At 40.0% G+C, this 15,021-nt stretch overlaps 1 protein-coding gene across 3 annotated transcripts in view; it reads left to right on the forward strand.

Annotated features, from left to right (window-relative positions):
* wdr62 (WD repeat domain 62) overlaps positions 1–15,021 on the forward strand; it is a 58,684-nt gene that overhangs the window by 17,738 nt on the left and 25,925 nt on the right. For all 3 annotated transcript variants that reach the window (XM_060944094.1, XM_060944093.1, XM_060944092.1), the window contains exons 12-21: positions 526–614; positions 8,287–8,415; positions 8,548–8,618; positions 10,207–10,328; positions 10,422–10,497; positions 12,117–12,228; positions 12,322–12,385; positions 12,685–12,810; positions 13,003–13,133; positions 13,377–13,438. In XM_060944094.1, coding sequence (XP_060800077.1) covers positions 526–614; positions 8,287–8,415; positions 8,548–8,618; positions 10,207–10,328; positions 10,422–10,497; positions 12,117–12,228; positions 12,322–12,385; positions 12,685–12,810; positions 13,003–13,133; positions 13,377–13,438 — 982 coding nt within the window. The remainder of the gene's footprint in view (positions 1–525; positions 615–8,286; positions 8,416–8,547; positions 8,619–10,206; positions 10,329–10,421; positions 10,498–12,116; positions 12,229–12,321; positions 12,386–12,684; positions 12,811–13,002; positions 13,134–13,376; positions 13,439–15,021) is intronic.

A 15,021-nucleotide genomic window follows, 5' to 3' on the forward strand; every position in this document is an offset into this window, starting at 1 on the left:
CAGTTGAGCAACTAGAATCCTACATTAGACAAGAATGGTTTAATATTCCTATCCCTAAACTTGAACAACTTGTCTCCTCAGTCCCCAGACGTTTACAGACTGTTGTAAAGAGAAAAGGGGATGTCTCACAGTGGTAAACATGGCCTTGTCCCAACTTTTTTGAGATGTGGTGTTGTCATGAAATTTAAAATCACCTAATTTTTCTCTTTAAATGATACATTTTCTCAGTTTAAACATTTGATATGTCATCTATGTTCTATTCTGAATAAAATATGGAATTTTGAAACTTCCACATCATTGCATTCCGTTTTTATTTACAATTTGTACTTTGTCCCAACTTTTTTGGAATCGGGGTTGTATTTAGGTAATAATACAAGCTATGCCTTGTGAATATTTGAGCCATAGTTATCATATAGTCAGTGTGTTTGATGCATAGTTTAAAAGGACATTGAGTTAGAAAACTATTTAGACTTGTCAAACAATTAGGGTTTACTCATTTTGTTTGCCTTTATTGGTCTCTCTCAGGATCTATGGACTTCAGTTCATGGATGAACTTCTGAGGATTGAGGCCCATGATTCTGAGATTTTATGTCTGGCCTTCACTCCCACAGAGACTGGCAAGTTATTCTTTTAGTTACAGCAACATTTCAGTGGAGGTTAATTATTGCAGCAGACCAAACACATTTTCTGATGGAAAAGGTAAAACTAATTTCACCGAACTAGGGCTGGGTAATTGCCCAAATCAGCTCACATTTAACATTAAAGGAATAGAAAATACAAAGTAAATGCATGCATGGGTTGGTAGCTTGTAATATTGAGAGCCTGTAAGAAAGGTTTCAGGCATGTTTGACCATTTATAAGAAAGTTGTGAGCGTTTTTGTATCGCTGCTGTAATACCATCAGGGGGCTGCCATGTTGCCTGTTGGAAGGGCGATGCGTGATGTCATTTGGGCGCAAGGCTGAGTGTACACTTCAGTACTGAAGGGGCAAAGCGAAAGGTCTACTAAGGTGACAATGTCGGGTGTTTTTTTTTTTCTTCTCTTCCACTACACATCTGAAATAGTGTATTCATGAGCTGCAACCCTGACTTATGGACGAACCTGAACTCTTTACCTGTAAAATGAGGCTGAAACTGTGTTATACTACTCGCCAGCATGCTTAGCATGCTCTTGACTCTTTCATGAAAAACTTCATCAAGACGTCCCCAGGCTAGCCTACCGTAATAGACAGTCCAACCCCCGTGGCAACGCAGAAAGAGGGTAAAGAAACACTGCTTTACTATACAGGATTCATGTGAACATTCCAGGAGGATGCACTTGTACGGAAAAAGGCGGAAATATTGCTGGAAACACCCGAGCTCCTGGTATGGTATGGATTTATTTGGTAAAATTCATACATGTAAAAGATATAGTATAAATAGCACCGAGGATAACACAAAGTATAAAATACACTTATTTCCAATGTGGTCCTCTCGATGACTGCAGGAAACAATAAAATATGAGACAATAAATTGACAAAATTGTATAAACAATGATGAAAGTCATAAACAAAAAAATATACTAACTGTAATTATCACAGAGTACAACTAGATTACAGAAATGGCACCAAAATGATGAAAAATTAGTTATATACACATCATAAAACTGGGTTTGGAATTTGCTCCATAAAAACTGTTTCTTAAAATTATCACGTGTTTGACTAGATTGCACTGATCGAGGTCGGTTATTCCACAAACAAATTCCTGTATACCTAAAAGAACTCCAAATGGATTCCTTAAAGTGTGACGTCACTTAGGCCAAGTTTACATTAGACCGTATCTGTCTCGTTTTCTTCGTGGATGCACTGTCCGTTTACATTAAACCGTCTGGAAACGCCGGGAAACAGGAATCCGCCAGCGTCCACGTATTCAATCTAGATCGTATCTGGTCCGGTGCTGTGTAAACATTGAGATACGCGGATACGCTGTGTTGAGCTCTAGCTGGCGTTGTCATTGGACAACGTCACTGTGACATCCACCTTCCTGATTCGCTGGCGTTGGTCATGTGACGCGACTGCTGAAAAACGGCGCGGACTTCCGCCTTGTATCACCTTTCATTAAAGAGTATAAAAGTATGAAAATACTGCAAATACTGATGCAAATACTGCCCATTGTGTAGTTGAGATTGTCTTTAGGCTTGCCATCCTTCCACTTGCAAGTGGTAAGTGACGCGCATACCCGATATGCACTGAGAGCACACACACAGCGGCTCAGTCCCGAATTACTGCTCGTGCACTTCACTCGCGTGCTCTGTGAGCTGTGCAGGGCCGGAGTGCGCACCCTCCAGAGGGCACTCGCTGTTCAGGGCGGAGTGATTTGGAGCGCAGGATGCCTGCGGAGCCGAGCGTATCCGTGTATTGGCGTTGCTGTGTGCAGGCGAATCGTGTATTGGTGTTGCTGTGTGCATGTTAATCGTTTTAAAAACGTTAATCTGATGATCCGCTGATACGGTCTAATGTAAACCCCACCTTAGAATACACGGCCATATTCGACAAAATGGACCATAGTGCCAGTGACATTTCTCCACTGATTTCCTTGAGTATTTCGGACAATGACACGAATAACGATGATGATCATGAAAAACAAGCATTACCATATCAATTAGTTACACACAAGTGAACAATATTTATAGGCTTGTTTTATTTAGTCATTACCGAGGCTTTTCTGACAATACTTGACAATACTAAATCAAAGCAAGACACCCAACAAACATCAAGCCACTTACTGTAGCTGCATCAGCAATTATTACGTTTATGCCCAAAGGAACTCAAAATAACATATCATGCTTAATAAAAACTTGGGGAAGCCATAAAGTGTTTTCTTACCCTTTGAACTTCTCTTTTGCAGACTACTGACCGTGTTGTCTCGTTTGTCTTGTCCGCTTTTTGGCCAAAGATTGTGGGAACCGCATCTGGATTCAGCGCTGGCTTGTACAGTATTACTAATGCCGGTGCATCCGAGTTGTTTGAGTGAAACAATTTTCTTCAAAATGTTCCAAGCACACGAGCTGCATAGAGCAGTGTTTGTTTACCCTCTTTCTGCATTGCTGTGGGGGTTGGACACTACTATGGTAATTACGGTAGGCTAGCCTGGTGACGTCTTGAAGGTTTTTATGAATGAGTCGAGAGCATGCTGACAAGTGTTTATGCTGCCAGGAACATGTAAAAACTTGCGCACTTGCCTCTTCAACAGATTTAGGTAAGTTTGATTGTATGAAGATCTGTTTGTAGGTAGTCTAGCAAGGTTACAGTCCGCAGAATGAGGCTGTCATGGCAGCACTACTTGTACCGGGGCTATACATATGAAAAGTTACCTCCCTGCATTCAGTCATATAGGAATACAACAGCTGTTCACTCTTCCCTCGCTGTTTATCAGTGACATCAGTATTATCTTCCTCCCTCCACTTTTTTGTTAGAGAAATGGAATTAAATTGTTTTTTTTTTTCATATAAACTTTTTAATGAAATAATCTCCAGCCAGGGGCAGCTTAAAGTCTTACTCGCTATGCGGCGCTTCTGTGTCTTGCGCTCAAATGACGTCAGAGCACTGCCGGAAACGATCGGGGCGATTTTTCTGATTGGTTAAAATATTTGCAATGGTGGCCACCATGAAATCGTCCGTTCTGCATAGAAACTTGACTTTTGGAGATGGATATCTTAGTTGTGTGAGCTCTTTATTTTCAGTTATTCACATGAATCGTTAGTTTATATCATAATCTATCTTCCTAACTGTGTTTTAAAAATGGGTTTTCTTTTCTTTTAAAGAAATGGATTTGTCCATAAAGAACCCATTAAGCCATACAAAACTTGGGTTGGATGATTCATCAGCAAAACCATCATTCTCTTTTGTGCATTTTGGCCAGAAATAAACAGATCATTGTTATAAAAGAAATCAATGGTTTAGTTATTATTTTCAGGGCTCGAAATTCATATATTTTTTCACCAGCCAGCCGGATTAGTTACCTTCCAAAGTAACTAGCCAAACAGAAAATCAACTCGCCAAAATTTGTTCATGTATGAATTTTACTTCTGTCAAAAATAACACAAAAGAGAGTAGTTACCATTGTTCATGACTAATGTGCATTTATTTCAAGACCCGAGTATTTTGATACTGTTTTTTTTGCGCACACTACAAATTGGCATTTGCTGTTCCACGTCGTCCTCGCGATATCCAAAAAAATGCCAGATGACTGACCCCTTACTAGTTCTTTTAGGAACCAATTCGTCCGCTTCCACTTTTAATTTGTTGCTGAAATTGACAGAGCTTACACGGTAGCCTATGCAACACCAGTGATTGCACGAACTGAGTCAGCGCTGTAAACCGAAACTAGGAAATCTTCCCGCAAGTTCCTTTCAGCATCGAGATGTTGCCCGGGATTGGTTGGCGAGTGCGTGACGTTATTGTTTTTTTTACCCTTAGGCAACCTCTCACGTTACTGCCTGAGGGACAGGGAGAAAAACACCGGAAAAGGTTTTAAACAAACACGAAACAAACGCAAGTCGGCAGGTGACCATAAAATACTCGATAGTTATGATATAATAATTATAGGCATCTCATCTCATTATCTGTAGCTGCTTTATCCTGTTCTACAGGGTCGCAGGCAAGCTGGAGCCTATCCCAGCTGACTACGGGCGAAAGGCGGGGTACACCCTGGACAAGTCACCAGGTCATCACAGGGCTGATACATAGACACAGACAACCATTCACACTCACATTCACACCTACGCTCAATTTAGAGTCACCAGTTAAAGGAACAGTCCACCGTACTTCCATAATGAAATATGCTGTTATCTGAATTGAGACGAGCTACTCCGTACCTCTCCGAGCTTTGCGCGACCTCCCAGTCAGTCAGACACAGTCAGATGTGCTGTCACTCCTGTTAGCAATGTAGCTTGGCTCAATATGGCCAATGGTATTTTTTGGGGCTGTAGTTAGATGCGACCAAACTCTTCCGCGTTTTTCCTGTTTACATAGGTTTATATGACCAGTGATATGAAACAAGTTCAGTTACACAAATTGAAACGTAGCGATTTTCTATGCTATGGAAAGTGCGCACTATAATGACAGGCGTACTAACACCTTCTGCGCGCTTCGGCAGCGCATTGATACGGAGCTCAGATATCAATGCGCTGCCGAAGCGCACAGAAGGTGTTAGTACGCCTGTCATTATAGTGCGCACTTTCCATAGCATAGAAAATCGCTACGTTTCAATTTGTGTAACTGAACTTGTTTCATATCACTGGTCATATAAACCTATGTAAACAGGAAAAACGCGGAAGAGTTTGGTCGCATCTAACTACAGCCCCAAAAAATACCATTGGCCATGCTGAGCCTAGCTACATTGCTAACAGGAGTGACAGCGCGTTTGACTGCGTCTGACTGACTGGGAGGTCGCGCAAAGCTCAGAGGGGTACGGAGCAGCTCGTCTCAATTCAGATAAGAGCATATTTCATCATGGAAGTACGGTGGACTGTTCCTTTAACCTAACCTGCATGTCTTTGGACTGTGGGGGAAACCGGAGCACCCGGAGGAAACCCACGCGGACACGGGGAGAACATGCAAACTCCGCACAGAAAGGCCCTCACCGGCCACGGGGCTCGAACCCGGACCTTCTTGCTGTGAGGCGACAGCGCTAACCACTACACCACCGTGCCGCCAATTATATGTATCTCTCAGAATTTTCGGAGATGTATCCGAGTATATTCGATATATCGCACAGCCCTAGTCTGAATCTTCGCTTCATATATATTTTTTATTTTCAACTAGCCAGCCGGGCTGGCTAGTGACAGCAATTACCCGCCAAATGACAAATTAAGTCGCCTCAGGTGACCGGACCACCGCGAATTTCGAGCCCTGATTTTGGTTACCAAACTATTTAACTAGTTCAAAAGGGCAGGGGTGTACTAGTAGCAGAATATGCATACTCAATTAACTATCTCCAAAATTATAGTGGAATAAGTCGGGGGATGGACTAAAACTCTCACATTTTATTGCAGTTATAGAGGTTGGGAATAGCTTTATTGGACAACAGCTTTCTCCCTGGGGCGTTGTACTGTTGATTTTTGAAGTTTTCAAGGACTATTTTAAATGGCTTCCTGTCTACTAAAATGCCTGAGGTAGTAAATTTCTCTGGGTGTGTGTGCGTGTGTTCACTGCTTCAGATGGGTTAAATGCAGAGGATGAATTTCACTGTGCTTGAGTGTGCGTGTGACCATAAAGGCTGCTGCTTCTTCTTCAAATTGGTTGTTGAGTCGGTTAATGTTGATTTTTGTTTGTTCTCTGTTTGGTGCTTTTGGAAAATGTCGTCATTTGACGTGACTCTGGTTGTTTTGACCACTGACTGAGTCTTGTGAGGAAGTAGCTGGTGTGAGCTGGGACAAAATATGGTGACAGCATTTTAAGTGGTTCTCAGATTTGGCAGCTTTTGTTGTCCCTATTTTATTTATTACTAACTAACCAACCAACCTTTCTTGGGCTAGTGCAACAGACCACAACTACATGGCATTCTGTAAGTGCGCTTGAACAGTAATATTGTTAGAATAATTATAAACCGACATTCCTGCCATGAGATGAGAAACATTTCTGATTACATGCTTGTTAGTTGTAATTTGCAGTCTCCTTGCAACTAGAAGTGTCCACAGATCTTCAGGAAGTCTGGGAGAGGATATGCCATTGCAAAAGAATGCTGTGCCTGAAAATATTTTGATGCAGAGAGCAACACTGTCATGGTATAAAAGCTAGATGGGCTGAAAGTCACAAGAATGGGTGTTCAGACACGCTCTCGGGACAAAAGATGCCAATAATTTTCAGTACAATGACATATTTAAAAGACCTGAACAAGAAGAAATTGGGTACTTCAGGTTTGCAGATTAACCCCATTTTACACCAGAAGCAGCACTGCACACATCACGCATCACAGCTGCTCTGTTTTCTGGGGCTTGGGACATTTTTGTATTTTCATTCACTGGTTTAGTAAACATAATGTGCAAATGCCTGTACTGACTGACAGATTATTATAAAGGCTGTGACTGTCAAATTAACAGACTTTTCACAAAGTTTATATTGTATCTCACTTCAGAACGTTTGCTGCTACAGGCTGAAGTATTGAGCTGACCTTCTTTAAAGCTGTTGGGTAACGCTTTTGCTTGACATCCATTGTGTCAGCCCATTAATTCTCTATATTACATTAGTGAACGTATAAAAATGTGCTACTTTCAAGAGGAGTGCTTTAATTGCATTGGAAATAATAATGTTTGATGAACTGTTTTACCCCCTCTCTCTGCCCATGTTTACATTAGACCGTATCAGCGGATCATCAGATTAACGTTTTTAAAACGATTAGTGTGCACACAGCAACACCAATACACGATTTGCGTGCACACAGCAACACCAATACACGGAAACGCTCGGCTCCGCAGGCATCCTGCGCTCCAAATCACTCCGCCCTGAACAGCGAGTGCCCTCTGGAGGGTGCGCACTCCGGCCTTGCACAGCTCACAGAGCGCGCGAGTGAAGTGCACAAGCCATGATTCGGAACTGAGCCGCTGTGTGTGTGATCCCAGCGCATATCACTTACCACTTGCAAGTGGAAGGATGGCAAGCCTAAAGACAATCATAACTACACAATGGGCAGTATTTGCATCAGTATTTGCAGTATTTTCATACTTTTATACTCTCTAATGAAAGGTGATACAAGGTGGAAGTCCGCGCCGTTTTTCAGCAGTCGCGTCACATGACCAACGCCAGCGAATCAGGAAGGTGGATGTCACAGTGACGTTGTCCAATGAGACGCCAGCTAGAGCTCAGCACAGCGTATCCGCGTATTCTGAATGTTTACACAGCACCGGAGCTGACACGATCTGGATTGAATATGTGGACGCTGGCGGATTCCCGTTTCCCGGCGTTTCCAGGCGGTTTAATGTAAACGGACAGTGCATCCACGAAGAAAACGAGACAGATACGGTCTAATGTAAACGTAGCCTCTGACTGAAAACCCATTCATCAATTCTTATGGACATTTCCATATTTGACAGAATGTGCCGAAGCTTGCTGCCACCAGACCTGAACAGTCTGATCCATTCAGCCATGCAGTGAAGTGCAACATTTGCCATTATGTAACCTTGGCAGTAAAACAAATGATAGCTGTATAGATCTGTGTTGATGTGAACTAATTAGATATAATTTTGATTTTACAGGAGATGTTTCAAAAATAATTAACCCCCCCCCCCTTTTTTTTTTAAATATATAAACCAGGTGTGCATCTGTTGGCCTCAGCTGGTCGCGATCGACTCATACATCTATTCAATATGGACAAAAGCTACAGTCTTGTACAGACATTTTATGACCATTCGGCATCTGTCACTGCCATGAAATTTACAGGTCAGTGAGAGAAAAGTCTTAAATATTGATTGCATGTTGTGCAAGCATTTAAAGATTACAAACTGCTCATACTAGGGAATAGGTGTGGGTGTTTTATTTATTTATTTATTTATTTATTTAAAATTGTTGTAGGTGTTGGTCCAAAGGTGTCCATGGTAAGCTGTGGTGCTGACAAGAGCATTTACTTCCGCTCAGCTGAAAAGGTAAATAGGCTGCGCTTATCATGTTGACTGGTTTTATATTGTTTGTCATATTAGTGGAGCGGATAGCTGGTAAAATATTTCACTTGGTGAGCAAAGCACCAAATTTTGCATGAAACTTTGTCTGCATGTACCTGACCAAAAATCATCATTGGCCACTCAAGTTTCCACCATTTTCAAGATGGCTGCCATGATTTTCAAAATGGTGTCATTTTTACAGTTTTCGCCTACTAGTTTTATTATTATATGTACCATTTTTAATTTAAATTCTTTTCTTTTGCTAATATCTACCTCAATATGACTCCCCATAGCCATAATAGTTATTTTGTACAAAACTAACGTGAATGCGCATGCGCAAGACATTCCAGAAATATAGACTTTTTTTTATAAATAGCTGTTTACACTAAGACTCAGCGGATCTAATCTTCTGAGCAGTTACATCTACAGAGAGCAGTGCAAGACAGTCCTGATTTAAAGCATTTACAGTTGCCAGAACAGTGTTTTCTACATCCACACTTGACCAGTTCCTGACATGATGCTGCTGTAGGTGCTACTGATGTCCAATACGGCACCCAAACCCCATCATTTTTTGTCCAACCCCAACTTGATGGTGATGGTAATTCCTGCGTTTTACAAAGTGACTGACCCCATGTGTGTCCAGCCTGTAGAATTGATCTTTTGATGTGTTCGACTAGGGTAGCTCTGGATGGTGGGATGTTGTTATAAGGCCGTTGTTTGCAGGCAAAAAGATCAAGACGAGTCTCATTAACTTTCGTTGAAATGCTTGACCGATCGTACATGATGACAACAAATTCCTCAATGACATCAATGTCTTGCTCTGTCAAAGAGTCACATGGCTTGCTTAGACTACGGAACGTTTCTGTGGCGTTGTCACACACATTCCAGGCCCTGGTAGTGTTTGCAATTTACTCTTTTGAGAATATAAAACAACAGTTTCTTAGTTGCCCTTTTGAATCAAACTTTTATCATGCTCCTGGACAGTTTTGATCCAGGTTGAATTATTTTGAAAGAATAGTCATTATAACTTCACTCACATAATAACCAAAGCCTTCTACATTAAAATTGTGAAAATCCGGCCAAAAAAATGACCACGATAAAGATATATGTCCATATTTCGGAAATTTGGTTGTTGAAAATGACGCCATTTTGAAAATGGCGGCGGCCATCTTTAAAATGGCGGAAATCGCGATGGCCAACGATTGTTTTGGAAACAGTATGGTTTGATCTACATGTGTGCCAATTTTCATGCTTTGCTCACCAAGTGAAATATTCTGGTGAAAATTTCATGTTAAGCCGCTACACCAGGGGTCTTCAATCCTATCCGCAAAGGGCCGGTGTAGCTGCAGGCTTTCATTACAGCCAAATTGGAGGCTCACTTGATTGTTGACTGGAGACGAGGGTGAAATGATTAAACAAGTGAAATCAGGTGTAGCTCCTGCTTGGTTGGAATGAAAGCCTGCAGCCACACTGGCCCTTTGTGGATAGGATTGAAGACCCCTGCGCTACACTATATGAGTAGATATCTTTTTTTTTTTTCCTCTAACTGTATGGCATGGCTGTATCATTACAGACTTCTCAAGACCTGGCTTTCTCAATGTCACATCATGTGGTGGAGAAAAGTACATTATATGACATGGACCTGGACGCCACACTCACACACACTGCCATTGCCTGCCAAGATCGCAACATTAGGTCCAGTCTGTTTGTCAATGCGTTTGTGATATACCGCTAAATGGGGAGGGGGAGGAGGAATGTTGATTTCCCGATTTGCTTGCTATTTTTCAGAGTATACAATGTGAAGAGTGGCAAGATGAAAAAGTGCTTTAAGGGCTCCTTGACTGATGATGGCACAGTGCTTAAGGTGTGTATTAGGGCATGTAGTTTTACAGTAAAAGAGCAATGGGGAAAAAGATCCATTAACACACTGATTTAAGTGATAAGGCAGATCAAGTTTCCTGTAAATATGTAATCGTTTACCTTGGTGCGCCAATCATTATCTGATTACTGTGGTTGTGTCAGCAGCATCCTACAAGCTTTTATTCGTTTGAAGTCATTTTTGATTTCCAGAAATTCAGCAAAGACACTGGTTATTTAGGTCAATGTGATATCTTTCTTTACTGTACACTTAATTCAGCACTGAACTCAAACTGCTGTTCAGTATTTATTTATGAAGGTTAATATTAAAGTTCAGAATTACAAATAATATTTACAAATTTCATACTGTTTTAACTGTTGACATTTGCATGATTTTTTTATTACATTTCAAATTGCTCAAAGGTAAAAACAGTATAAAATCTATAAATATTTAATTTGTAATATTCAACATTATTGATCATTGGACGTGTATGATTAAGTACTGTATGGCTGTTTGATTGAATTGAAGTAATGTACTGTACGTTTTCCCATTATTATTTGCTACCTAAAAATTAACAATAAGCACTGAATGGCCAGTTGATTGAAAACAGAAGGGTGGTCCTTGGCTTTTGCACAGTACCGTATGTGATGGTAAATCAGTGTTGTATGCATATCACATGCAAATAAGGGACTAGTGGGCAGGAGCTTACCGTCATGCTGCTGAAACTGATTCATCACCACTTGTTTTGTTGTCATATGACTGTTCCATGAATCAGATGCAGATTTATTCATGTCACGTATTTGCACTCAGATTGCACTCTTTAAAGGAACAGTCCACTGTACTTCCATAATGAAATATGCTCTTATCTGAACTGAGACGAGCTGCTCCGTACCTCTCCGAGCTTTGCGCGACCTCCCAGTCAGTCAGACGCGCTGTCACTCCTGTTAGCAATGTAGCTAGGCTCAGCATGGCCAATGGTATTTTTTGGGGCTGTAGTTAGATGCGACCAAACTCTTCCACGTTTTTCCTGTTTACATAGGTTTATATGACCAGTGACATGAAACAAGTTCAGTTACACAAATTGAAACGTAGCGATTTTCTATGCTATGGAAAGTCCGCACTATAATGACAGGCGTACTAACACCTTCTGCGCGCTTCGACAGCGCACTGATACCTTCAAAGGTCGAAGCACGCAGAAGGTGTTAGTATGCCTGTCATTATAGTGCGGACTTTCCATAGCATAGAAAATCGCTACGTTTCAATTTGTGTAACTGAACTTGTTTCATGTCACTGGTCATATAAACCTATGTAAACAGGAAAAACGTGGAAGAGTTTGGTCGCATCTAACTACAGCCCCAAAAAATACCATTGGCCATGCTGAGCCTAGCTACATTGCTAACAGGAGTGACAGCGCGTCTGACTGACTGGGAGGTCGCGCAAAGCTCGGAGAGGTACGGAGCAGCTCGTCTCAATTCAGATAAGAGCATATTTCATTATGGAAGTACGGTGGACTGTTCCTTTAAAGTTGTTTAAATTCAAAGAGTCCTTTGAAATAATATTGCAGACTATTTGTGACTGTATTTATTTATCGGTAAATGTATAACTTTCCTCCTAACCGCTTTCAGGTTCAGCTGGATCGTTCTGGGATGTTCTTGGCCACCAGCTGCTCGGACAAGAGCATCTGTATTTTTGATTATGAGACTGGAGAGTGTGTGGCAACGTTATTTGGGCATTCTGGTGACTTTTTTTAAAATTAATAAATTTTTATTATTTTTTAAATAATAACACTTTGCAAGTTTTGATTGTAAATGTCCATCTCATTCTTCACAGAAATTGTGACTGGTATGAAATTCAGTCCAGACTGCAAGCATCTAATTACTGTCTGTGGCGATAGGTATGCGTCCCTCGTTTCTTTGTTTTCTCTTTTTATCAAACAAGGTATTTATTTTGGTTACATGTGGTGATATTACTTACAGTGATTTTTGTTTGGTTGCAGAATGCAAATGAATGGTGAATTCACTATAATCCTTAATTTTCTTGTAAATAAATACAGCTTAGTGCAGTGTTTGTAATGCATTAAGAAATAAATATAAATAATAGAGTAGTAAAACAATATAAATTTAAATGCAAAGGATAAGTGTTAAATTGTGTTTTGTTTTTTTGTGGGGTGTATGCAATGTGTGCATGTGTTAGCTGTGTGTTTGTGTGGCGGCTGTGCTCACAAATGACTAACTCGATGCGGAAGAGACTGGCTGAGAGAAAACGGAGAGCAGGACTGAGGAACATGATCAAAGTCACCTGCAAACAACAAGCCATCAGGTATAACTTAATACAACTTAGGAATTTAGTAAATTCCTCTTAAAATACTGGTAGTCACTGATTAAATTATTCTCAGATGTGTGAATCTTGGATGATGTGTTAGACCTGTTGTTTCTTACCAGGATTTTATTTTTAAGATCACATCATCAGACAGTTCTAGACCAATTTTATTTTTACCATTTTCTCATAAAGGAGAGAAACCTACATCACTGTACCATGCAGTGGAGTGGTTCAGCCAAAAGAGGGAGAAGAAAACAGCTTGTTGGAGGAAAAGGAGGATGTCGAAGATCCCAGGACTCCAGCCAGACTAGACACTGCAGTAGGTTAGTGGATCCAAATTTTATTCGAAAGCCACTGTTGTAATATGTGGTCTTGTTCTGGTGTTAGTTCAGTCATCCCTTTTTATTGGCATGTTGCCTAAGTTAATTTTTTATTGATTTTAGGTTGGCTTGATTATTAATTTTGAATATGAAATCAGTTTCTTGAGATAGTAATCCTTCACATGTGATTTCGAGCTAAGAGACAAATGTGTATTGATTAATCAAGTGTCTATTTATTTACTTTAGAGAGTCTGGATATTCTGATGCCACAGACCAATGGCCGACTCCCTATGTGGGCCCGCAGATTGGTATGTTCCGAAAACTGATTTTGGTGGGTAAATAGTTTATGAAAAGGAAGGGTATCTCCGGGTAAAAGAAAACAGGCCTGCAATACACATGGCTATTGTTGAAGTGAATATGAAGGCAGCCAGTGGCGGTTACTAGGGCCTGACTAATAAATTGGCATATCAATATTATTGGCTGAATGTGAGCTAATTGCCGATTAAATTGGTATCGGCATTTGTAATGACTTATAAATGGCAAAAAAGAAACGGAGAGACGGGAGATGGATCCTTTAACCATGTTATGAGTGTTGTTGCGTAGTTTGTCCACCTGAGGACACACTGCATCTCCACTGTTGGCAACACAAGTGTTTGAAATGGCACACATCAATCAGTTGAGCAGAGTAGCAATGCCATATCTACGATTTAAAAAGGTCAGTTTCAGTTGTACACAAAAATTAATGACGTATGTACAAATCGTTATTTTTTGTGTAGTTCCTATATAAATAAATGCATAAAGCATCCTGAAGTATCTCAGTTGTATTACCATTGCATTTATGCTATATATATGAGAGAAAATGGATTAAACTTTTTTCTAATTAAGTAGACTATACTTTGAAAACACATAAATGTACATATTTCCAGATGAATACTTATCTATATAGGCTAGTTATGTATCTAGGTCTAATTTAAAGTAATTTTCTGGTGTTTTTTTCCATATGCATTTAGGCCTGCTTGACCATTTTTGTACTATTCTCAATATTTTAATACATTTCTAGCTTAATGAAGATTTTTTTTTTTTTTTGGGGGGGGTTATCAGTAGGTACCGGCAGTCAAAATTTTAAAATGGTGTTAGAAGCAATATTTTTTACTTAGCAAGAAGGCATAGAGAGCAAAAAAAAAAAACCGCACAGAAAATTTCAAACCATTATCTTTAATGGTTTTTGAGAGATGATGATTAGGGGTACCACCAAAATTCGGCGGTTGACAAAGCTGAAAATGCACATTTTTGTGACTCCATATCTGCAAAAGTAAAGCTTGCAGATACTTTTAGCATTTAATAGCTTCTTAGCAACATTACCTTCTGGCAGTGTGAACTCCCATCAATTTTGTGCCTCTATTTTGAATAATAAACAAATGCAAAGGCTTTTAAAAGTTCATGAAGCACTTTTTTGTCTCTTGGAAACAGGCAAAATTGGCTCTGGTAGGATTTTCAGATGTCAATTTCTTAACCAAGTTTGCAGCTTTTAAATTGTTTATATTGGTGCATGTAGGTAAGTAGCTGAAGCTTATTTTTTCAGCCACTTGGGACTAAAACCTTTTGAAAATATTTTGAGTAAAAATCCCTGAGTCAGTTTTGCCAAATGGAGGAAAGAAGTTCACAAAAATAACCAAAATGTGGACTTTGCAAAGCTTGATTTAAAAAATTTATTGAAAAGATACAAGGCTAAAATTTGGTTTCAAGATTAAACTGGGCCTGCTTAGTCTATTACAATGATCAGATTTAGCTTATCCGTAGTATTTGTTTAGCAATTCATGTCTCAAATTCAAAAACATCAAGAATTTTACCAAAAATTGACTGACAATATAAATGACCTATACTGCAAGAT

This window comes from Neoarius graeffei, chromosome 17 (assembly GCF_027579695.1).
Source record: "Neoarius graeffei isolate fNeoGra1 chromosome 17, fNeoGra1.pri, whole genome shotgun sequence".
Classification (NCBI taxonomy): domain Eukaryota; kingdom Metazoa; phylum Chordata; class Actinopteri; order Siluriformes; family Ariidae; genus Neoarius; species Neoarius graeffei.